We start from the raw sequence: 25970 nt of genomic DNA, 5'->3' as shown, positions 1-25970 counted from the left end.
ATTTATAAATATTTCTAGACTTTAAACACTGTTACCGAAATAGAAATAATGTCACTGCTGAGAAACTGAAGCCATATCCTGGAGAACTCAGGGAGGAGTTTCTAATGTTTTAATTTTTCCAAAACAAGGTTTTTCCCAGTTCCTGTGTACTAGTATGACTGGAATCTTATCTGGACTGCATCACATCTTACATAAATATCTCTGGTTTTCAGAAGAAAAATTCTGATAATTCTGGCGGAAAAGGATCCCAAAAATATTACCAGAAAGACTTTTCACTATGATACTTATTATTAAAATGGAAGACAGATCTTAAATTTCAACACATAAATTAACTTAAAATTGCACTTCTAAAACCTAAAGGAAAAAATTGCATTTTAATTCCTTTATCAATGTCATATATAAATTAGAAGTATTTTGTTTCCCATTTCTTGCATGGATATGATAACTAATCTAAATAAACATTACGAGGCATATTTTTTGGTGGTTTTTATTTGTTTTTTTTTCCTCCCCCCTCTCGATCCAACTTTTTCCTAAATAACTCTTTCTAAATTATTCTGTGCAGTAAAGTAGACTCCCCATTGATGGTACCTAGGAAATCAGGACTTTAAGTAGCTATTAATATTGTAAGACAGATTTAAAGAGCTTTTGAAGTGAAGTCAAAACAATAATAGGTTTAAATGATTAAAGCGGATTAAGAAAGCCAGGAAAGTTCAAAGCTTGTTAAATACTAGACTGAGCAAAACTATGATCATTTAATAGGGTCAACCCTATCATTCTGGAGTGATGCATACAGTAGTGACCTTGTCAAAATAACTTAATGATAAACTAGCGAGCCAAAAGTGTAAGATGTCTAAACATTTACAGGAAATATGTAATGAAAAATGTTTTTGCAATAGTAATTTTTGAAATATTTGACTGCAAGCACCTTCATCTTATTTTCATTTTAAAATGATTTATTTTAAAAAGTTAGTCACCACACAATCTACATTTTGTTCGGAAGTTGTTGTCTGGATTCTGTACTCATTACATTGGCAGCATTTTTGTCTGTTTTCCTTCTCATAATTTCATTATGGAATAAAATATTATTAACTTTCTGCAGAACTATAGGTGTTTCAGCCTATAGACTGTTGAACTCGTATGTATGCCTTTAATATTATTCCTTTGAGCAATCAGTATTTAAACTATATCATTAGTCACATTTATCATGTTGTATTGTCTGTTTTGAAACCACAATCTAACCCGTATATACTGATTTTCTTCAACCAGACATAAACTTTGGTTTGTAACTGAATTAATCTTTATAAACACAAACCATGCGTCACAATTTTGAGTTAAAATTTGATTTGCATAAAATCACACACACACAAAAGTAATGTGTTCGTAATCTAGATGACAACAAACTGAAAGGTTCCTGAGCCCTTTCTCTTCCTAGTTAGCCACAATCACTTGCTATTATCACTTAAAAATGTATTGTTTGGATAAATTTTTATCAGTTCTACAACAGATCCTATCAGCACTAGTACTGGAATTCCTCAGATAAATACCTTACCACTGCATAAGACACAGCTCTGCTTGACAAAGAAATGGTAATAAAACATCATTTGGAAAAAAGCAGAGTGGTGCGGTTGTAGATATGACCTTCAGACTCTTCTACCTACATCTATAGATTATTTTAATGATTTCTTCTAAATAAAGAGCCTGTATGCCATATATGAATAGCACTGCAAGCTACTCAAGTGAGCTTCCTTAGGCTTGAAAATGGATCTTCAACAATGGATGAAGTTCAACATACTCTACCGCTCCAATACAATACAGGTTAATATCTTGGATAAACTAACAAAAGGCAGTGACAATTCACTACTGCAGAAACCTAAAAACAGTTTAGGTTTCATCAGAATGAAATACATTTCATTACTTAATTACAACTTTGTCCCCATACAAGATCTGTTGTCTCTTCATCTCCAGAAGAAAATATTAAAATAAAATTTCTCAAATACAGTTATTTCAATGTTCTCTATTAAAAACAAATACATCTATAAAATCAATGAATACCACATCAGTAAGATCAATTATTCTGCAGTCAAGAAATCATAAGCCAAAGTCAGCCCAGAAAGTTACTTTCAAGCAATAAATTCCTCCAAAAGGAGGACACTGAAAGTGCTGAGACTACCGAATCTTGCTTGCTGTGCTGTTTAAAATACTTTGTCTTAAAAATGCTAATAATTGATCTTTTCATTATTCATAGAGAAAAATTCACAGAACAATTAATCTTTTCATTACTCATAGAGCAAAAGTGTATCATATTTAAAAACTACAATGCATTGCTTGACTTAGAAATTATCACAAAACTAACAGCTAACTTATATACCTGTTAGAAGATTTAAAAAAACGGCTTAAGATGTAGCATATTTTGCTGTTACACAACTTAGTAGATATCTTCCTGTTTGCACTAGTTAGGTTAGGCAAAAATATCAGTTCCAGATTTCTATTGCAATTTAAGTGAATCCTTAAGCTGCCTAAAAGCAAAGTCTCTCCCTCATCTGTCTCCACACACGAGCACTTGTTACAAGACAGTTCAGCGTACAGAAACTTAATCAGAGAATTGCCAAGGAGTTCATATGCCTTAATTTGTCGTCTCTAAAAACTATTTTTGCCCTTATGAAGGCAAATGGCAAACTATACAGAGACAGGTGTTGCGGCTATCATGAAATTCCAGCTGTGCTGAAAGAATTTAAGTCACTAAAAGCATTATCTTTATTGAAAAAAACTCATGGAAAACAGCAGAGAAGGTTTCTTTACTGCACTGAACATTTTAATTTCATTCTAAAAATGAAGCAGCAACACCAAGAGGGAGTTTCAGGGAAGAGTCCTTCAGGAAGAGTCCTTCAGAGATGAACTCTTTGTTCTGCTGCCACCAAAGGATCAGACATACTGAGAACAGCAATTACGGCTTCTGGGAAGAACTGTTTCCTCCCTTTGCCCTCTAGCCATAGCTGCTGTGTTTTGTATCTTAACTCTTCACCCACAGTAGTTGCTGCAACATCAAGCCCGGCCAGCTGAGGCTCTGGCAGAGGAGGGACAGCTCCTACCATTTACTGCTCAAGGGAGCTTCCTACTTTGGTTGCGTAACAATTTTGTCCCAGGGCTGGCTGCAGAAGAAGGTGTTGTGAGCGTTTCTGATCTTGCAAGTCAGCAGAAATTTGAAACCTAAAATATCTCCTCATTTTGCAAAGTTCCTGGGCTCTTTTTTTTTTTTTTTAAAAAAAAAAAATCAATCTACGTATAAATTTAAATTGTCTTAATTTTCGAAACAAAAGTCAGCTATGCCTCAGACCTTCTTGCCTAAAGCAGGAACTTGCAGTTGGCGCTTTCAAAACAATAGAAACCTAGTAGTTACTAGAGCAACTTACTCATCTTAATTAATACAGTGTTTGAATGGTGGAATGCACTGATGCAACTCTACAGTTTGCATTAGCTCATATATGTTTGAAATGTTCCTAGCACAAAAGCTACTAAAGTAAAAAGTCAGGGATTTCACATCTTGAAGCCTCCAACACAGACCTGGTCTTTTTCCAGTAGCTTGGAATATGGAAAGTCCTTCCCCACCACCAAAAAAAAAAAATCCCCAAACAACCCAAAAACAACAAAAGCAACTTGAATGCAGGTTTACCCCTCTCCAGCCCTCTACTCCGGAAAAGCAAGAACACTAGTAATTAAGAGGAACGCAGCCTGCCTCCACCCTCTCCCCTGTGGCTACAGCAGAGACCGTAGGTGCAACGCTCCAGAAAGGAAGAGGCCAAGGAGAGGCAAAGCACAGAGCAGGCCTGGACACGGTTATGTGAAGGAAGGCACAGGAATAGCCTATCAGGGATCAACGGTAGTATCAGTGTCTCATAACTTAGATAACATTAACATGGTATTTGCATATTGTTCAGGAATAGCATGATGAAATAACATTGCTAAAAAGAAATGTTAAAAATGAGTATTTAATTTTAAGAAGGGGAGGATGGGATCCCTCTCATCTGATGAAGAAAAACTCAAGAAACAGCAAAATGCCCGACATGAATGAAGCAAAACCAATCAAATACTAATGAACATTAGAATGCATCTAAAAATCTAATTTTAAAATTTGAAGTTTTTAAAAAACTAAAGGAATGCCAAAGACTTGGAAAATGCTATCATTAAAAAGTCTTCTTTTCTTAAAAGATACTTCAATTATGAACTAATTTCATCTGCAGTAAAAAAAAGACACATACACAAACACACGACAAATAACTTAATTTTTAATTAGCAATTTAATTTCTAATTCATGAGTAATCAGAAGGTTTCACTACACTACAGTAGTAACCAGAAATAAGTCCCTAGCCTTTCCTGTGCTGTTGGTAGTTTTGGTTTGGATGAGCAAGATGGGAATGGAAAACAATATTAAAAAACACACCTTATTACTTGTAACTAAAAAGAATGCCTGCAACCATTCCTAGAACTTAAGTCATGATTTTATCGAATCTATTCAAAATAGAGGAAAAATCATGCTTGTAATTGCATGAACAGGAAACTTTAAGATGAAAAGCTTTTCAGCACAAACAGCAAGAATCACTTCCAAAGGAAGTTTTACCATTTCTTTTTGGACCGGCTCTAGTAGTAGAGAAATCAATTTTTCCATCAAAGATATTTTCAGTAAGGGTCTTTTCATCTAGTATTTTTATTGCTTACTTAAAAACAGAGAAACTTATTTAATTCATAGGACTCTTTCACTTACAGCTCTGTGTTTGCTGTTTGTTCCAGACTAGGCAAATGGAACTCAATTTCAAATTCCAGTATTTCATCATGTGCCTTGTAATAAAACTCCCAAAGTTTTGTTAAATAAGTTTTTATTTCGGAGTGAAGGGAAAGCACAGATAAGCTGTGAGTGTCAGTCAGACATGTGTCTCAAGGTCATTATAAAGAGAATAATTAATCCAAGAACAAGCCCTATTCTATTGACATGTAATTAAACTAGCAATTTTCTTGAGAAATTGAAAAATACAGTATTTAATACGTTATTATTTGCAGTTTTATTTACTAAGCCAACTTTTAAAAAATGAAAACACCTGATACATTAAGAAGAGAAGAGATGGTAAGAATTTGTGCATTTCATATTCATGAACATGTTACATCCTATTTAGAGGTATATAAGCAGTTACAAGCTCAGCATACCGTGAAAGCACCATAACTCCTTCAGCAGAACTTTGCATTTGCACAGGTGGATTTTTCACATAGCCCTTATAAAATGGAGCTTAACTAAAATCTTTCATTCTTTTAAACTACATGTAGGTACATAAATGCAGCAGAAGACATTATCAGGCTTGTAGGAAGCCGTTAGTGCAACAGCTCTAATTACATTGTTAGGCACGCTACCAAATTTATAGGAGCATTAGTACTGAGAGGTCCTCTTCAAGACAGCCATCGTTATCCGAAGTTTTTGTAGGCAAACACTGAAATTTTATAATTTACCAGCAGTCAGAAGATGCAAATTGGCTGAACAGTATAATTAACAACATTTTATGTTCAGACTCTAACTGAGAGAAATTGAATAGAGTTCTACAAATATAACTCGGAACATATAATTCGGGTAATAAAACCTCCAGTTATTCAGCTTCTCTAACAAGTGAACTAGTGTTACAGAAACTATTTAGTAGCAATCTTTCATTAGGATTATTGAAACAATGGAACATTACAGCAAACTATCTTCCAAAAAAGAAGGATAACTTTTCAGGAAGGATAGATTTCTAAGTTACTGCTATGTACTTTCAGTACTTTCTGCATTGTACAGACAGATAACTCCCAACTCAAAACAACACTAAAACTTGTTAATCTGTCCCAAATGGATGACAAAGCACCCAGAATTAAACTAAACACACGGGTGAAGCGGAAAAGGTTTAAAAATTTCTTTCACTTAAATACAGACCTTTTATTTCTTTCATTTAAATCCACACCTTAGACTTGCGTATTTCCTGATCCAGAGACTCCCTAGTACAAAATCACAACTTGTCTTTCTCAGTCCTCCTGTAAGCTCATGCACTTATCCTTTTTGGGGGAAGGGCTTGTTTTGCATTGAAATATTAAGGCTGTTTTGAAACTTCAGTTTTGGGGAACAGGCTTGCTTCTGAACATGTAAATACTATTTAGATTCTCAGGTGATTTATGATAATTAACTGTGTGAGCGGTGTATTTTGAATTCTGTTATGGAAAGTTACAGAGGCTTCTGTTTGATACCAGCAAAGGCAATAAACCGAAAAATATTGAGAATAACACATGGCAGAATGGCTAAAGCCATAGCTATACAGATCAGCATAAATTTAGTGCAAGTAAGTAGATGTTTTTCATTTCAGCTGCTTGTCCAATTTTTTCCTAATTTATAATTCAAATTCTCACAAGAGTGGGAAAAAAAACCAAATATACATATCTCCTTCACTTCCATCACAACAAGAAAACTAAAGTAACCTCAAACAAGGAAGTTGAATTTACCAGATGCTAATGTCACTCTGTAAGTAAAGTTTATGCTTTACTAATCTGTCACCCATCAACAGTACCCTGCAGTAAGGAAAGGGAGTGATTACGCATCCTGGGATCCCCTGCGATGTCCCTACCACTTTTAATGCTGCAGACAGGCTGGCAGTACACTGCAGGAGACCCTTAGCAAACTTGTGAATATATAGACCAAAATGTATACAGACCAAAACGATAAAATTTCTTCAGTATGATGATACACTCTTTTCATACATTAAGCACAGCCACCCCCAAAATACATGCACACTTCAAAGATCCCATTCACTCTCCCACTTCTTAGAATCTACTTTTCCAGTGAAGAGTGAAAAGAACAAAAACGCGCTACTTAGTTTTACAGAGACTGATTCTTTCGTATTTACAGAGCTTCACAGCATCAAGTGGCAGGGAAGAGGACTAAGGGGCAGAAGATACAGTGCATGAAAGCCATTAAAAATTACAGATCTTTACTGAGCATCTTCAGCGAAGTTGTGCCAAAATTTTCACAGCTCCCTAATTTTATTAAGGCAAAAAAAAATCCCCCACACAAGCAGAAAAAGACTCAGCTGCTTTACATCTGATAAGTAAATCAAATAGCATTCTTGGAGCTTAGGATTCTGGACAATGATGCTGATCAGCAAGTAATCAACCTGGAGATGTCAAATATGATGGAAATTGGCATCCAGATGTCTAAGGTTAGTAAACATGCCCCACTTCATGAGATCATGGCTCTGGCCAAGAGTCAGAAAATAAAGTGAAATACAGCAATGAACTTCCATAACTTTGATGTGAGAAATAGGGCACACATCATAATTTGCCCCATATCTCAACTCCTTTTTAAGAGAGCGGGCTGATAGATATTTGCATATGTTTATACAGTCACTGGTAATTGCAAATAACATTTGCCTCACCTTATCACTGGCTAATCAGGGAAGATGCAAGGTTTTCACAAATTTAGAAGTTCAGACTTGTTCCAAGCCTAGCATAATAATTCCGTCAACACAAATTTGTCAGTGATTCTCTCCTCTTCTTCAGTTCCTGCAATTATATACCAAACTCCTGGAGAACGGCAAGAAGAGATTTCTCTCTTCTGTGAATACATGCTTTACAACTGCTGAACGTATGCTAGAAAAGATAAGTAACGGGCAGATCTCTACAATCTAAATATTTCAACTATAATTCAGTTTTTGACATTTACTTAATATTTGCAAAATGAAGTGCTGTTCCTTCTGGAAGAAGCAATGAGACAGGTGCCACCTGCTAACTTTTAACAGCAGGACATAGGAGCAGTTACAAGACTCAGAGGTCTTGAGTTTCTATGGGAAGCCTTAAAAACATCATTGACCTGTTACTAGGATTTCTTTGCCTGCTTTGTAAGATTTTAATGCATTTGGTGTAATTAAGTTATTCTTAAATGCCTATTATCGATTCAGTAGGTAAAGGAATCATTTCTGTCAAGCATCCCAGGTTAAAACCTAGTAAACTAATCACACTGAAAGTTGTATTAAATACCTGCAAACAAAGTTACTTTCATAGGTATAGTTAGCAGAATGTTTGTCTGTTTCACCCAGAAAACATAGGTCCTTCTTCTCTTTTTTCCCCTTTCAGCAAGTATTTACATACTACAGGATAAAAAGATAGTTTTAGCTTACAGCAAGTGAAAAGAGAAAGACAAAAACCCTTGCACTCCTGATATTTCCTTTATGCAGGTACTCAGAAAAACCAAGGATATGCAATGGACTATATTTGCTTCAAGACTGCTCTCCAGCTCTGTGAACAAGAAGTGAAGTGGTTTTGGGTATCACCAGCTTTCATCACTGCCACCAGTATTGCTAACACTATTTCAGATTGTTTCCCTGAAGAGAGAAAAGAAATGACACCCAGCATAACTTACCTAACAGAGGCCAAAGCTTCTCTAGCTCATGTCATGCCAAATTGCTGATGTGGCCTGAAAAGCTAAGACAACCAAGTCCTACTGTGATATAAATTAAGATCACCTCTCCCACAAACAGTCTAGGAAAGGTTTAAAGCTTTTCAAAACTTGTCCAGAGAACAAAAAACTTTGGAACCCAGATTAAATCAAAACCCACGTTAAAAGAAAGGAGATAAGACTATTCTAACAGCCTAAGGCAAAAATAGCTCCCCATGCCTTCACTACTGCTTGTTTTCTCAAGCTAGTATGGCATGGTGGCAAGCGGTTTCAAATCTGCCAGGGGTAGGAGTGCATCATGTATTCATTTTCAGGTTTACTTCTAACATGTAGTACGGCCATTTAAATATTGTTAAAAGGACCCCCTGAGACTTCCTGCATAATTTTATGCTGTTTCCATCTGCATTTTGTTTGTTGACAGAAGCTACAAAAAAAAAAAAAATCCAGCTAGCAGGACCAATTTTAACATTTCCTTATTTCACTGATAGTAAATGGTGATTAAATTTACAACATCAAGTCAAGTCCCTTATTCTGAATAAAGATTGTCATTCTTAAAGCAGAGGTAATACAGGACAGGATGTTGAGAAAATAGAAACAGTGAAAAAGTTAAATGTATAAAATTCTTACAGGTGCTCAGTTTACCTAAACACTTTCTTCTGGGCTACATTAAGCCAGAGCCCAGCTGATCTGATGGCCTCATTAAAGATGATCATCCAGTTGAAGATGTAAGATACAGATACCACAAAGTTAATTGAGCATTGCCAAAATGCCAGGAGCTGGCACTACAAGGCTAGAGATGGATGTGTGCCTTATTTGACAAGAAAATCCAGAGAGACTAGGCTAAGTAATAGCTCCAGGTTTTCTGTTAGTCTCTGGCAGCTTCTGTTATGATTAACAATTTCTCTGACAAATTCTTCACAGTCCTAAAACATCCATGTTCTTGCACCTCTCTGCAGCATTTGAATCTTTATTCTAGCTGTCATTCTAGAGCTAGGTATGTTGTTTTATCTATCCTCCACTGGCAGAGGAAGTATGGGATTTGGTTCTCATTTCAGAAGTAGTGCTGGACTTAAATTGGCTTGGAGTAGAAACATGCATATCCACTTGTAATAGTGGACTACTATGAATACACTCACAAATAGGGAGCTAGAAGAAAAATCAAGAATTTATGAAGAGGGTAAACAGGTTTCTCACTTTCCAGATTATTATCAGTCATCATATTATCAGCTGGTCCCCTATGAGGCTGCTGTTGGAGGACTGCTTACTGTTTTAAATAACGTAATACTTCACAAGGCATTTGGCAGTAGAAAAACGCTCACAGAATATATGCTGTTCAAGGACATGTTTAGATTTGAGTCCTGTCACACAAATTGAGTACATAAGACTACTACTTTTTATATCAGTGAAATTCTGCAGAGCATTTTAGGTCCAGTGAAAAGCATGATGCACTCCTGCAGAATTTCACTGCTGCAAGATAGATCTCCCCCACCACTTATACAGTAGGAATTTATAAGGATTACCTGGGTATGCCATTTTTTGTTTGTTTGCTTGCTGTTTTTTTTTTAAAACTTATGTTCATAGCCTTGTTTTCAGGTTATTTCAATAAAAATATATGGTGAAGAATCAATTCATAATAATTCAACTTTTCAGAAACTGAGAGCTTGTCTCGATTTCCAAGTTTCATATGTTTTTGGAAGTTAAACACTCCAAGATAACCTTGTCTTTTGTCTCCAGTTTACGATATTCAGGCTCACTTAAATTCACCTTTAAATAAAACTTGAGTGATAAAATGTCAGTTGTGAAACAAGCAAGGCCTTTTATTGAAGCATTGAAGCAAAACATTTGTGGCTGACAATATACATATTGACAAATAAAAGCTCTGCAGCTGTTCTTTATTCAGTGATAAGAAATTTATTCTTGATCCAGCATTCCCATTAGTAACTAAGAGAATGAATAGAGAAGAAATTGATTAACACTTTAAACATTAAACAAAGATTTGTAAACACTTTGAAAGATGGAATCAACTTATTCACTGATAACTTAATTTAGAGACATGAAGCAGCAACTGGAAGAAAACTCATGCAGAAGGATTTAAAAGAGCAAATTATGTTTTATAGCTCCTGAAGAGCCACATCTCTATAAGCTGATCAGAGAATGAGTAAGCTTAATGCCACTGGCAGCACACAAACAGTAATTCAGTGATACGGTTATATGGATGGTAGCATAACAACTAGGCTTAAGCAAGATAAGAGACCACATGATAAGAAGTGGTCCCGTTCTTAACTGATAAATTGAAATAAAAATGAAGATACACTCGAAATAAAAATGAAGATACACTTGCACAACTTTTCTTGGCATGTTACAGAAGTAGCTTGCTTGCCCCAAAGTCATCACTGAAGAAAGGGGAGGGAGGGAGGGAGGGAGGGAGGGAGAGAGAGGAGTGCTGTCATAATGCATTAAGAGTAGCATACAAATATTCATATGAGTGCTACCTACATCATACCAAAAGCTTTGATAAGTCAATACTTTTGTTGCTTCTTTCATTGATGGTTCCTTCCCATTAAGAGCTAGGAAAGACAGCATGCAGAGACTAGAATAAATAATTGATAGATAACAAATACCAAAAACATAACATAAAAACATTGAAGTTGCTACTTGACAACAACAGCAGAGCTTCAACTAGCAGGAACAATCAAATTACTGATACAATGTAGGCTTCTTTCAGCATAAGGCCAGAATCCCACAGACAGCAAGGCAAACTCAGCATTGCCCAAGCACACAGTCCTGTGTGTATTTATAGGCATCGTTCTGGAAACAAAACTGACAAGAAAAAAATCTCAGGACTTACTTGTCAAGGAAGTCCTTGTCCACGACTGCACAGATATCAAGTAGAGGATTTCCCATTCCAAAGAGGACATTTTCACTGTAAGACAACCGATTATTTCCAAGTTAGTTTATTACTACTATATTGTTCCTAGTATAACATATTGAAGACACTCATTATTAGGCAGAAGAGTTTTTCCTGAATACAGCTAAGGAATCAAAACATATACATTTTGCCCAGTGCAGTAGTGACAACCTTCCTGGCATATAGACAGATAAGCAAATTCAAATGAAGTACCATTCTACAATAATCTTCTGTGACCATATACAGAACAGGAGGAGTCAAGAGTATAACAGTGTATATATTCTGTTAAACCATCTGTCACTCAGAAAAAGAGTTAGAACTGCATGCCACAATCTGCAGTTTTAAAGAACTGCATTCAGGTTGTAATACCAGATTTTAGACAGGGGGAGCATCAGACCAGGTTATAGAGTTTTAGTGAATAGACTCAGTTGCTAGGTTTACTGTGCAACTGGCCAACAATTAGAAATTTACAAGCTGAAATTAAGAGACTATGGACTCTGCATTGTCACTTAGGCATCTTAAACAGCATAGCTGTTCATTGGTAATAATGTTCATACTTGCTTTTTACTCAAATTGAAATTCGTTACATGACTTCTGCCACATTAAAGCAAGATGTCAGAGAAAGACTGGCAACAGCTGAAAGAGCTCACTTAGTATATGATTTTCAAATCTAAAAAAAATTTCTCTTTTCTTCAATAGCATGTACTTGGGTGATAATGTAATAATATCAAAGGATTAAATATAGGGCCCAGTGACAAATAGCAGCAAATGCTGCTGTTCTCCAGGGCTGCATAAAACTACATTCAGAACCATTACATTCCTTGGTAAGCTAACACCTGCTGGCTCCAACGGGCAAGCCAAGCACTGCTCTAGCCACCAAAGGTGACTCCAGTATTAAAACCATCAAATGTGCCTCCCCTCTTTACTATATCCTTTAGTTACCAAGGGTTTGCAAAGAAAGCGTTTTCCTAGTCTCTTACCCATCCCCCCAGAAGTACTGCTGTTAACACTGCACACTACTGTAACCAAAGGCTCAAAGCCAGGTAACAGTGTTAGCTGAATTGCAAAGAAAGTGAATGAGCTTCCAATTGTTCTGGCCCACGTAGAGCAAGAGAAATGTTTTATAGACTTGATATCTGCCTACTAAATCACGTATCTCATTAACTCCTACCTAGCAGGATAAGAAAAAAGAACGCAATACAAGCAGAAAGGGGATGATAGGGAACCATCTCATGACTTGTGTCCAACAGAAGCTGGAAACTCATTCATGTACTTCCTCTCACCATCGCTACCAAAGCCCTTTAGTTGACGATCACTTGTCAAATTTAAAGCTATTTGCCAAAGGTACACAGTCAAACTTCTTCCTCTTTAGGATGCCACATTAACCCCCAGTAAACTCTAAATTCTAAAGTTCAGAAATGCAGAAGTGGCAAACATGATTACTATCCTTGATATTAAAACCCAACAAATCATTTTTCTGAAGTTTCTTACGTTGTTATTGAAGCTTTCAAGACAAGCCTTTATAGCATATTTCATTAAACAGCCAGGTTCATGGTGAAGACTATGCTTTTTGAAAATCAGAATTAGAAATGCAGCTCAAGAACAACTTTGTACTGGTTTAGTCACCACAGAAGCTCTATCAAGCCAGTAACATGCAAACGTTCAGAAACATCTCCTGAAACCTCTGGGCAAAGCCTTACCAGCTTCAGAATAGCTGTTTCTCATAGCCCAATGTAAGGTAGCAGAATTTTACAGCTTTCCAAACAAACACAACTTTCAGTACTCTAACTGCTCAAATTCTATGAAGGAAAAAAAAGCACAGACTGTAACACTCAACTCATTTCTTCAAAGAAGTTGAATACATAATCTAAAATATACCAATAGTTAGCACTGTATTTTCAATTAACAGAGATATCACTACTATTTCAGTTATTTCAGCTAGATGTTTGACTTAAATCAGTTCCAAGGCACCAAAACTTTCATGCTTCACTACATATTAACATCCCATTGGCAGAAAGGAGAAAAATTCACACTCCCCATTTGTACTGCAGATTGTAGTCACATTGCTCCTTTACTGATACTTCATTTGATAGAAGTATCTTTTTGGACAAAATGGAAAGAGTCTAAGCAATCTCTTTCCAAATCACATATTAAAAAGTTCAAAAAGTTTAAGCAGGCACCATTGTGATTGACATTTTCTAACATTACATTTAGGAACCATTTTGGACATGATTCAGATTGTAATCTGAAGAATTCAGTGTTTGCACTGTTAAAGAGAAAGGCTTTGATCTGTGAACCCTGAGTACGTTCAACCTGGAACCTAATACTGGCTACATTTCAGTACAGCGTAAATCAGCCTTCTCTTCTTGAGGGGCTGCAGAGTATCTGCCCTACTCTTGCATGTGAGTACCAGCACAGTATTATTCAAGACGCACACTATTGTTTAATTTGATTAGCCCACTGCAGAAGAACATGTGCCTCCTCAAAAAACAAGTGACAAGTCCACCACCCACACTGGCCTTATGTATGGCGGGGGGGTGCTACACCTGCATGCGTACATATATATACACATACAATATGTAAGTATATACTGTTTACATTATAAATCAAAAAATAAAATGTACATACAAATCTAAAACTTGTTTGGACACAGAAATACTCTGTCCACTTAGCAGACCAAACTACAGGAACACCACTAACTTTACAGAAGGTTTGGATGCAAAACACATTCACACTCTAAACTCTTGACAGCAAGCAATATATGAGTCTGCCATTTAACTTAGTACTAGAGGAAGAGTTAGTTGTAATTATAAGTTCAAGCCATATAAACCATTAAACATAGATCTTCATCTGCTAATTGTAGCAATTTTTTTTTTTTTTTTTAGGAGATTGCAAAGATCGTTAATTTTTCACAAACTGCCAGTGTTTCACGTATTACTCTCTTCTTATCAGAAGCTGCAGAAGTAATGAAGTGCAACCAAACTGGAAGAACGCAAAAAATCCCTTCCAAAAAAGAAAAGAAAACAAACAAAAAACCCACATCAGTACTGAGTTACCCTTCAAGCATTTTTAAAAAGGTCAACAACATTAACTGTAACTGAATGATCTTGAAAGCTGTATCCAAAATTACGGTTATACATTAATAATTGCTTTAGCGTTACACACATTTTAAAAAATTCAGCCTTGCTTCAAGTTGGCTGCTGAATATTTGCAGTATAGTATCCAAATATCACACAATTACGTTATCTTCTCATACTGCTGTGCACTTGAGTGCAACAGCAACATCAGAACAGCTGTGAAAGTGTATTATTAGTTACTGGTACACAGACAGAGGAATATTTTGAGCCTTTGGATAATGGCATGTCTTACTTAGAAAAAAAAAATTCAATTTTTCCTCAACAAGCAGTTCACATTTTTTCCTGTTAATTGCTGCAAAAATAATCTTGTCTACATAGTAGTAATAAACAGTAAAGTAAACTAAGTTGGTAAATTCACCTTTTTATTGGTCTATAACAGCCTTATGCAGCTGTGTGGCTGTAATGGACACTTAATATGAAATTCTTATGCTGAGAGTCATTTTACTGTCAGAAAGCATTAATAAAACATGACTTAGGTGTGTCAAACCCCGCTGCTTGACAAACCTGCTGTATGTCTAGTCTTCCATTTATGAAAATAATATATTGCTTCATGAGGTCTGAAATTTTAATATTTCTATAGAGTTTGATCATGCTGCATAGTTAAAAGCAAGGCCAAATGAGACACGTCCTAAGCCTCTTCTCAGCACAGCTGTTCCAGTCATGAAGGAACTTAGTGCACCTTACGTTGCACAAGATTTGAGTTTAATTAAAAACCATTTGTACATGCATTTAAAATAAGACATCAGTATGACGCTAACAGCATCTGAATAGCTTACAGGTTCTTGACTAAGACCATTCTTCTCTCATACTTATCTACACAACATAAATGTAAGTGAATAAGATGCCATTTACTGCTCACCATAGCTTAAGTGACACTGAAAGCACTTCAGGACTATTATTCTTGATTCCAGAGTTCAGACAGTTTCCCTTGCTTCACTAGTCAGCAAATCACTTTAGCACATAGACCTTAAACATACAAGTAGCCAGAAGAACCACTCACATGCTTTCTTTATTTAGGCCTTAAGTAAAGGTAATATTTGGCTAAGGAGTTACATGTTTACATACTGCCTTAGAGGAGTCTCTTCAGTGAAGATTTCATTCATTACGAAACCTAGTCTTCTACAGTGATATGTTCACAGGTAAAAGCCGAGCTTAAAGCCCTTGGCCCTGTGGAAATAAGGCTATTGCACAAAAAAAAAAAAAAAAACAAAAAACAAAAAAAAACTACACCCACCCACCCAGTTCCACGACTTCCGAGCTCCTTAGGCAGTCATATTGACTCCCCACACTCCAACAGTTACATACTATTGCAATTTCAAAGAGCTACCAGTCAGTACTCCTTGGTTAGGGACAGTGCACAATCTGACACACTGCATTTTGATGCTGGAGAGAAAAGATAGGAGAGGACTCACCAAGTGGCAGTCGAACTCGGAATCTGTAACTTTAGATACCCTTTTTCAGGAACTAAAGGACTGATCAAAACATCTATGCGAGGAAGGTCAGTGGCTCACTTTACAGTACCAACCCGTTTTAAAAAGAAGCGTTTTAAGACGCAAAAGGGGTCACGATAATCCACCTCACCGAAGGTTCGGTTACGGCTTCGTCACTCTCCAGTTACCGCTCTTGATTACACCGACGCCACTGCAGCTCCAAGGGCCGCGGAGGGTCCCGCTGCCACCGCCGCCCTGCTCCGCGCGGCGCCCAGCTCCCCCCCGCAAAGGGGGCTGAAGCCCGGCCACGCGCGAAGACTGGCACGCCGCCGCCGCCGCCGCGCCTGCCCCCGCGCCCCACGGCGCACCGCGGAGCCGCCCCGGCGCGCCCAGCCCCGGGCGGCCACCCAGGACCGGCATCGCCCCAGGCGGCGCAGGGGCGCGCGCGCGGCAGGGACCGGAGCGACCGTTGGCGACGCCGGGGCTCGCTCACCTGCCCGCCCCGCCAACCGCCGGGAATAAACTCCGCTTCGCCGGGGATGCCGCGCCTCCCCGCTCTCCGTCCGCGCCGGTTGCTGCGAGAGGGCGCAGGCAGCCAGCGCAGCCGCGGAGCCCGGACGAGGCAGGAAAGGCGACGCTCAGCCGCTGTCCCTGCTGGCCCCGGGGGCGCGGGCGGGGGCGTTCAGCCGCAGAATGAACCCGCGGCGCAAGGAGCTGCTCCACACCCAAGAGCAGGAGGGCGGAGAAAGAGGGAAGCCGAGCTCCGGGCAAGGGGGAAATGCCGGGCCGGGCGCCCGCCGCCCTCCCGAAGCGGCACCGCCGAGGGCAGGAGAGCGCCTCAACGTCCCCCGCCGCCCCTTCCCCGGACGCCGGGCTGCGCTGCGTGAGCCGCGGCGAGGCTCGGCGTTACCTGAGAATGGGCATGGCTCCCGCCGGCTCTCCCGCGGGGGACCCCGCTCGCGGCGGCAGCGCCTCTCCGCCTGGTGCCCGCCCGCCCGCCCGCGGCAGCAGCAAGCGGCGGCGGCGCCTCGCTCTACCACGACTGAGCCGCCGGCCACAGCTCGGCCGCCCACCCGCCCGCCGCGGCCCCGCCCCGCCCGCGCGCGCGCGCCCCGCCATTGGCTGGGCGGCCGGCGGGGGCGGGCCCGCCGCTGAGGCAGGGAGCGGGCCGCCGCGGGGGGCTCGCGCCCGGCCTCGCGCCCCGGTTCGGGCGCGCTCGGTACCGGGCGGCGCCGCCCGCCCCGCGCCCCCGGCTCCGCGGCCGCCATCTTTGTTACGGGCGGAGAGCGCACGCCTCCCGCATCCCTCCGCCCGCTGCCGCCACCTCCTTCCCCCTCAGCCTAACGAAGGAATTGCGCTCGCGATGAAAAAAATGTTTTTTTTCCCCCTTGTTAAATCGAGGCAGCGCACAGCTCCAGTGACACTTGCCCACATTAAAGATGGCCAACTGAGCCCAAGACGTCGCTGCCCCTCAGCCGCCGCGGGCCACGGGGGCTGCTGCAGCTCCCCAGCCCGTCCCTCGCGCCACGAGCTCCCGGCCGGCCGCCGCTCCTGGCCGCTGACCGCGGCCTCCCGCTGCAAGCTCACCCCTTGACTAGCGCACGCTCAACGAGGATGCGTTTTTATGCTTTTTATTTACGCATTGGGTAAGACCTGAACATCGCTGCCGGTGACTCCCCGCGAAGCTCCTCTCGTCAGCCGTCGAGGCAGGCGCGCAGCCCAGGGCGAAGGAAGGCTCGCATGCCTCTACGGGCGCGGGCGGCGAGCCGCCCGGAGCCTCCTTCTCCTTCCAGAGATGGGATTACTTCACTCACAGGTTGCTGAAGCGCGTGTGCAGCTACCGGACATGAATGAGCCTGACAGAGGGCAAGAGCAGAGACAGTGCCGAGGCGCAGGCTTGCTTGCCTCCTGAAACGCTAAGGTTAGTCTCCCTTTGCAGAAAAAAGGCACAGCCCTTCATCATCTCACCTCTTCCTTGCCCCAAACCACATACGACATTCGAGCAGAGAACCACCACGTCCGAAATGAGAAGCATCATTAAAGCCAGATACATATTTATTCTCTCTTCCTGCCTTCCAACCCACTTGCTCTTCATTTGGCTCTCAGTTACTGCTGCCTCAAGCAGGTTTGGCACTGTTTGTTAACTTACCAGCACCAGAAATACTGATTCATGAAACTGATGTCAGAAAAGGTTGTTTTTGCCAAAAGTGAATCCCACATTGTTCTGTTAAGTATTACTGTATCACCTCTAATCCACAAATGACAAAATAACTTTCCTCTAGCCCTTCCACACATTAAACATTTAAACTTTATAACTTTCCAATGATGTGGTTATTAGCCTCAATTCCTCTTCTTCTATGAAATGGGAATACTGTGGTCAGAAAAATTAAGGCTAGAGGGTTTTCAGGTGTGTCTGAAAAGACAACACAAAAGCTTGATGTTCAAGAGGCTCAAGGACCTACAGTGTCATTTGAAGATAAGGGGTTTTTTTTAATACCTGAAGGAGGAAAGATTTCCTAGGTCCTCCAAACTGAACACTCAAAAATTCATCACCACTTATAAAATTCTAGTTATTCACGTTTGACAGTGGTCTTTAAAAAACAAACCAACTGGAGCGAGAAATAAATCCCATCCCATATCTTTGCAACACACACTACAACAGGTCCCCAAATCCTGAAGGAGGATTTTGAACCCTAATAAAATGTAAATACTGAATGCGGACATACAATGGCTATAGCCTCTGATTAGTGCTGAACAACAGATTACTCCTAGTTTAACAATTTCAGTGCCTAACAGCCAAACCCCTGTTTTATAACTGAAAGGGGGGAAAACTCCTATCATACAGGCAAATGTAATAATAGTAGTAACACAACTCAGTCTTGTTAGCCCCATTACTACATTTGAGTAATAAATAAGTAATAAATCCATTTTAAATAATTGAGAAGTAGATTCCCTCATAAAGCAGTTGCCTAGCTTTAACAGATAGATAGGAATACATAAAGGAAAACAGATATAATACATTAACATGACTTACAATTATAGTGATTGGTAACATATAATACCTGCATACTATCACAATTAAGGGAATCCAATGAGGTACCATCCTGTTACTTATTTCCTACGAGATCAATAAGAAGGGTGCCTTTTTTTTTTTATTTTAAGAAAATTAAACAGCTTTTGACAAAATAGCATGTGTGACATCTCAACAGCACTTGCTAATAGCACTTTATAAACGTACAACTATTCCCAAGTGTATATCAAGCAATCATCTCACTTGTACTAACACATACCTGCAGACTCTATCGTTGTTGATCTCTTCAAGGCATCACCTACCGCTACTAGGTTTTTTGGTCATTTGCCAGGGAACTTCTAGACATCCTGATACATGGAGCAACAACAGCAATCAGGAAATCCTTGGTTAAAATGGTCATTTATAGATTATGGTCATTCACAGATGATGATCATAGATGATCATCATAAAGTTATGACGACTGTGCCACAAGTTTGACTTGTTGTCACACTGCATACGTGGTAGGTTATTCGAGTTTGTGCAGCCTCCCTGACACATTCTGTCTGTACTTGCTTTGCCTGTGCAGAGGAGCTGAGCTGTGCCTTCACATATGTTTCTGCTTCAGACACCCTGGAGAGAAATACGGAATTCACAACTTTTAACAGCTTTTACATCTAAAAAATAAAATCGGATAGGGTCTAGCCACAATTTCTCCTGACTGCCTCTGTTACTATACAGTAAGGAATAGATCCTCATGACCGAATCGGTTCCTTTAAATAGGATGAACAATTACTCCTCACTTGATTTTACTAAAATGCTTCCTTTCACATAATAGTATGAATTAAAAGTGTATTCTGGCCCTGCCTGATGTAACAGCAAGCAAGAACGTGAAAACTTTTAAAATAACATTTTATTGAAATAATCCATGAAACTACACATCTTATATGCTTGTAATGCATGTATCCAACAAACATTTAGTCTACGACTTAGCCTTGGACTAACGTAGTATGTTCCATACACAACATTCAGTATTAGTCTTCTAGACTGCAAATTAGAATCAAAAGCTCTTCATCAACCTTCATATTTCACACAATTTCTTCAATGTATTAAACTAAGGTTAATCTTAGATAAGCTGCCCACTTCTCTCCCTCTGCAAGACAGAAGAATGATCTTTTACATAATAGCCTCAGCAGACATTATAAAATGGGAGCAGCAAGCTGAGAGTCCACCAGTCCTCTTTCAATAAGAGTATTTTACAAATCTTTTCTGTATTTGCTACTAAAATAATGGTCGTTTTGAAAATATTTCTATCATTTTAATTTTACAATAAAAATTTAAAAAAAGTTTTAATAGTTTGCTAGTAGATCCGTACAAGATAAAATACATTATATTTTAAAATTCCATAATATATTCCTATTTCTTCTAGGGCAGCTGCACCAACCATACAGCTGTAAAAGAGAATCTATAAACCCAGTGATATTGCTTAGTCTTCACCCTTTTGCAGACAGCTTTATTTTTTTTTTCCTATTGTATTCTTCCTCTCCTAGTTGAGGTCAAACAGTCTAGTCCTTTAGACAGTAACAACTGCTTTCTGCCACTGATTGTACAAGAAAGAAAAAGAAAAAAAAAAAAGCCCAAACAAAAATCCTTCACTGGAAGTGAAATCCCAAGGCAGTATAAAACCAGCAAGTAGCTTTACGTCACAATATCCTTCAAGCATGGAACAGCTTTAACTGTGGTCAGTCATTACAGAAACGATTACAGTTCTAGATGGAAAGGAAAAAAAAAAATCCCCTTCCCTTCATTGAACTGTAACACCCAAAGACAACTCTCCTTGAAACAAAATGCTTAGATATTTCTTATATAAATAAAATCAGTATGTAAATTGAAATGATTTAAGAGGCAATTTATGGAAATAGGAAGACAAACAGCCTTGAGGGAATGTAATGTTCACATTATATCTGCAAGTTCCATTTACTTTTTTCGGGAAGATAAGGTTTTTCAAAACTTTGCCAGTAAATACTGATTAATGACCTTTTGATAGCAATATACTCCCTACTTCTGAAACTGGTTTTGTGAAATACTTGTGTACAATGCCTGTGTAACTGCTCAAATTCAGTATCACAACCTTGAATCGCAAGCCAGAGTTTTGCTTCTAACAATTCCACATCAAATATAACTCAGCAGCAGTATAATAACCTAAGGTTGTATCCTACGTAAAGTACACTTTACACTAATCACTAGTGCAATTGACGCTGCGTTTGAGTCACTCAAGTCTCCTTTCCAGGCATCTTCCACATCTGCTTATAAGTGAAATTAGTAGATCTGAGTAGATGATTAATTCCACACGAGCTGTTTCATCAGGTGAAAAAGAAGGAACTTGCATATCTCAAAAATTTAGAGGAATTTCAAGATTCATCATCAAGGAGGCATATTTGCAGGGCACACTGGCTCCCCTCCCACAGAGGATCAAGCACACAAGCAACTTGAGGGACAAGTCTAGTCAGTCCTGTTGACTTCAGTGAGACAACATACAATGTTAGATATGTATGTTTTGGCAGGATCACTGCCTCTTATATGTATAAATTATCACTGTTTGTCCATGTGACTTCTGCCACGTATGCTGCGGGTAACATCAGTAAAGAAAGTAAGATACACCAGCTGCACTAGTAGCCCAGAGCAGAAACAAACTTCCCATGACCTTCTCTTTCTTCAAAACGTACACTTCTTTCCATAAAATGTGGAATTATTTTAATCAAAAGGATAAGGGTGAAAACACCATAATAAGCTTATCCAGTACAATAATGTCAAAGCGTAAAAGCTGCATCCTATGACACATCCTCTGAGAAATTCAGCATGATTACATCACGTGAAGACACATGGAATCTATGTAGTAATTTCAGAATTACATATCCAAACACAGGAAACAGAGCAAGGTCTTTTCCACGCCCCCAGTCATTCAATATTTGGATATATTTATATCAACACAGCCTTAAAGAGAAGCTTGTTGCTGTTACGTCCCAAATAAAGCAAATTTTTAAGAGTACATTGCTAGTGTCTTAAGAAGTTCTGTTTGGCTAAAGATGTCTTAAGTATCCATCTGAAAAGTGTCCTTTGTTTTTATTCTTTTGGGAGCAAACAAGTGCTAGACAGTGTCAGATCTTTGTATTGTAAGGCCATTAAGCATAATGACACGAGGAAATCTACCTGTATTTGCAGATATGGGAAACTTGGGAAACGAGAAAAGTACAAGCCACGAAGACAGAAACTGAGGGAATACAAATGGGGAGTGAGATTAAATAAAATAATAATAAAGCAGCCAGAGATAATAAAAGAAAGAAAGATGAATTACTAAATTCTATCAGAAAGCTTTGTCACAGCTAGTTTAAAATATTCAAAATTTTCTTTCATTTATAGAAAGCTGGTGAGAGAATATGTTAAATTAAAACTCAGCTTATTAAAGAAAATTAAAAATGCATGAAATTAGCTTTTTTTTTTTTTTTTTTACCACTATCAGTTTAAAATGTACAACAACGTACACTTTAGGAACATCACATAATGGAACCTTAATGATAAAGGACTGCTTTGGATAACAGTTACCCACATGATACTTTATTCTGAAAAGGAGAAGCATGTCTAGTAGTAACAGAAAAAGAGGAATATTGCACTTTGTACTTTTAGTATAAAGTATTTGCCAAATTCAATGCTTACATTGTCTTCATGTAGATAAATTGATTTGCTCAAACAGCCAACTACGTCATGACTGTTCAATCAATACAGCAGCTGCAGAGCTGCCAAAATGCCATAATGTAACAGAGAGGACTTTACCATGATGGATTTCAAAACTTTGCTCTTTTTTTTTTTTTTCTTATGTGTGGATGCATATTTCCATACAGAAATGCATGCATGCACTCATACACATTTCTAAGAAGAATGTTCAACTTCTTTCATAACTGTAACTGTTAACAGCATCTGGCTGTATTTTTCACAGGCTTCTAGGATAAAAGCAAACCAAATGTAAAAGGACACAATTCATTAGTATTTCTCCTTTAAAGCGATGCTTCATAATGTTTCTAGTAAATGGAGTCTACCACTCTGCGAGAAACTCGATTTGTCATTTTGCAAGCCTATTTTCTATTCAAATAATACAGTTTACACACACAGTGATATTTTATTTCACCCAGCAGAGATGCGGTCAGAAGTCTGAAATACATAACACGCATTAATGGCCTTGTCTAAAGCCCACTGGCTTTAGTGGCGATTTGCACCCATCAGTAAAGATGATGCAAAACCTGCCTGGCAGATTAACATCAGCACAGAGCAACAAAGCATCGTTGTGCTGGGAGCGCAAGATTGGGTCTCAAGCTTTGTGCCCTGCTCACTGGGTGGCAAAAGCCAGCCATCCTGTATAGCTTTCAAACAGCTTCACCTGAGCCAGGCCAGCTTTGCCCACATTATGAGGAAGCCGTATTTGATTGATTCAGGAAGCTTCCCATGATATCACTTTGAGAAAGAAACTGATGGGAGGGGAAAAAAAAAATGGAAGGAAACAAAATGTATTGTTGTTGCCAAGGTACAGCTGATGTTACAGAATAAGATTTAACTTTTTTAATGTAACTTTTCTAATTTAGTAATTTTTGCAGTAGCCACAGGGAAGATACAGGTTCATTGGCACATGAAGAGAAGACTTAATTTATGTTGTACCGTATGGGAGAGTAAGTAGGGTACAAGAGCATCCTTGTTCAGTCCATTAAACATGGTCCTCTGAAGAGGCTGGAGAGTCTGAAATCTAGAAGATCTAGAAGACGCTGAGAACAAGGAATTCTCATCTAACCCTTTGTACAACAAATACAAAAAAGTTATTATCCTCAAAAAATTAAGTGATTTTTCACTTTTTTCCTGATCTGTAAGTTAACTGTTTCTAATACAGTACAAGCATATTTAACAGTGCTTTGCATTAACACCTGACCCTCACTACAAATACAGCAAAGTCAGGAAACCTCATTACTGTCCTGGTACCTTCTGTACCGGCTCTTAACATGGGACAAGGTCCTACAGCAGCACTCGGCCAAACACGCTCTTGCGACTTCGTTCAAAAGGGCAGAGAGATCTGCCTAATCTAATCGAACCATCGTACCCCCCCTTCAGGGTCCAGTCTTTGGCCTACAACACATTAACTTTGTTTGATCATCAGTTAGAGCTTTTCTCACCCTGTGAAATAGGACTGAAGTCTAGTTTACGCTTCATATTAAAATTAGGATTAGAGTATACAGGTTGTAACAGCGTTCCTGGTATGTTGTATCCATTGGGTGCCTTATAAATTACTATTTTTGATTTAGTAGGTTGTTACGAGAGCACGTCACAGTGGCTTTCCATTCCATTGTAAACATCCGTTATGTTTTTAATTCAATACTTCAGTAATGTTTTCTGAAATTTTTGAATTTTTATGTCTGGGCTTCAGGTAGGTAAAATGCAGTTTCCTCTGTTAAACTGTACAAACAGAAAGCAATTCCCAGTTTCTCATCCTGTGTTGGCAACAGTTGTTGCTTTTTAATTACAATTTTACATTGCTGCATGCTATTTATTTACTTTTAGAGCTCAGTTACGTTTTTTCTCCTCTGCCACTGTCTGCAACCAAGCTTCTCAACTATTACTAGACTTGAAAAGTCACTCAGTTGCCAGAAGAACAAGCACCCCGACTTTGACATATTTAATAGGATTAGTTCTTTCAGCAAGGGCCATCAGCACAGAAAGGGACTGTTCTCAGCTCTGTACATCTCTTTTACCCTGTATTTGAATAAGTTATTAGTTACCACCAGGGTTATTTTTGGCATTTCAAGCCTTATGTCATTAATCCCCTTCATATACTGAATACTTGGAAGCAGATCAGACACCATACAATTACATTCATTTCTAAATAATCCCGAGGAAACAACCCCAAAACTGCACCAACAAAAGGTCCGCTGATAATCTCTCAGCGTTCATTTTGACCATGCTTCCTGCACTGAGTAACCTCGTATTTTTTCTGCTCTGACATTTAAAAAAAAAGAAGAAGAAAAGAAAAAAGGGAGAGTTGTGTCTGTGCAAACCATCCGTCAGAAGCCGGGCTTCAGTCAGCGCAGTTCCGCAGCCGCGCTCGGGCGGTAAATCAGGAAGTACGGCAAACGGCACTGCGCTCCCGCTCCTGCTTAATTTAATCTCAGCACCGTTGAGAGTATGTCACATGTCCTGAAGACGACATGCACACATGCTAACAAGAATTTTTAGATCCCTTTAAAATCCTGCCTAAACGAGAGCAAGCAGAGACCCCTGAATGGTACGGATCACGACTTCCTGCAGACAAAATTTAAAAAAAAAAAAAAAAAGAGGAGGAGAAGGGACACGCGAAGGTAACGAGCTGCATCTCCCGGGCAAGCAACCGGGAGCAGTAACCGAAGGCGCCATTCAGCGTTATCACACGATAGGCAGCAAGGGCGCAGGAAGCCCCTTGAACTCCTGAGGGTCTAACCAGGAAAACCTGCGGCACAACCGCCCCGACCACCCGGCCCGGCCGCCGCCGCCGGGGGCCGCGCTTCCTCCCGCCGCCGCGGGCAGAGCCCGGCGGGACCCGCCGCAGCGGGGCGGCCGGGGGGGGGGGGAGGAGCGCGGACCCGGCGGCGCCCGCACGTGCTTCAGCCGCCGCCAGGGCGGCACCGGCAGCGGCGCCGCGCGGCCCTCGGCGCCCTCCCCTCTGCGCCCAGCCGGGCCCCCGGCCGCCGCCCGCCCGTTACCTAAGTTGGTTTTGCTCCAGCTTGAGCTTCTTGGCTTGCGGCTCCCCCGCTGCCATCTTCGCGCTGGGCGGCGTGCGGCGCGTTCGCTTCGGCCCTCCCGCCCGGCGCCGCCGCCCCGCCCCGGCGCGGCCGCCGCCGCCGGGGGCGGAGGCGATGGCGCGAGGCGGCCGCGCCGGGCGCCTGACGGGAGCCCCGGCGCCGCCCGCTCCCCCCCGCGCCGCTCAGCGCAGCGCCCCGACCCGCGCCACCAGCCCGCGCGG

The 25970-nt window shown here is 40.1% G+C and overlaps 1 protein-coding gene across 6 annotated transcripts in view; it reads right to left on the bottom strand.

Moving 5' to 3' along the window:
• ADK (adenosine kinase) overlaps positions 1-25840 on the bottom strand; it is a 307780-nt gene extending 281940 nt beyond the window's left edge. For 3 of the 6 annotated variants that reach the window (XM_068950470.1, XM_068950472.1, XM_068950473.1), the window contains exons 1-2: positions 25711-25840; positions 11304-11378 (exon numbers count right to left, since the gene is read on the bottom strand). In XM_068950470.1, coding sequence (XP_068806571.1) covers positions 11304-11378; positions 25711-25766 — 131 coding nt within the window. In that variant the 5' untranslated portion in view covers positions 25767-25840. Of the gene's footprint in view, positions 1-11303; positions 11379-16840; positions 17020-25710 lie in introns of those variants that run through there. The other 3 variants (XM_068950474.1, XM_068950471.1, XM_068950477.1) reach the window with 3 other exon arrangements.
• Positions 25841-25970: the final 130 nt, after the last annotated feature.

This window comes from Struthio camelus, chromosome 7 (assembly GCF_040807025.1).
Source record: "Struthio camelus isolate bStrCam1 chromosome 7, bStrCam1.hap1, whole genome shotgun sequence".
NCBI lineage: Eukaryota > Metazoa > Chordata > Aves > Struthioniformes > Struthionidae > Struthio > Struthio camelus.
This window is presented reverse-complemented; position numbering and strand designations above follow the sequence as displayed.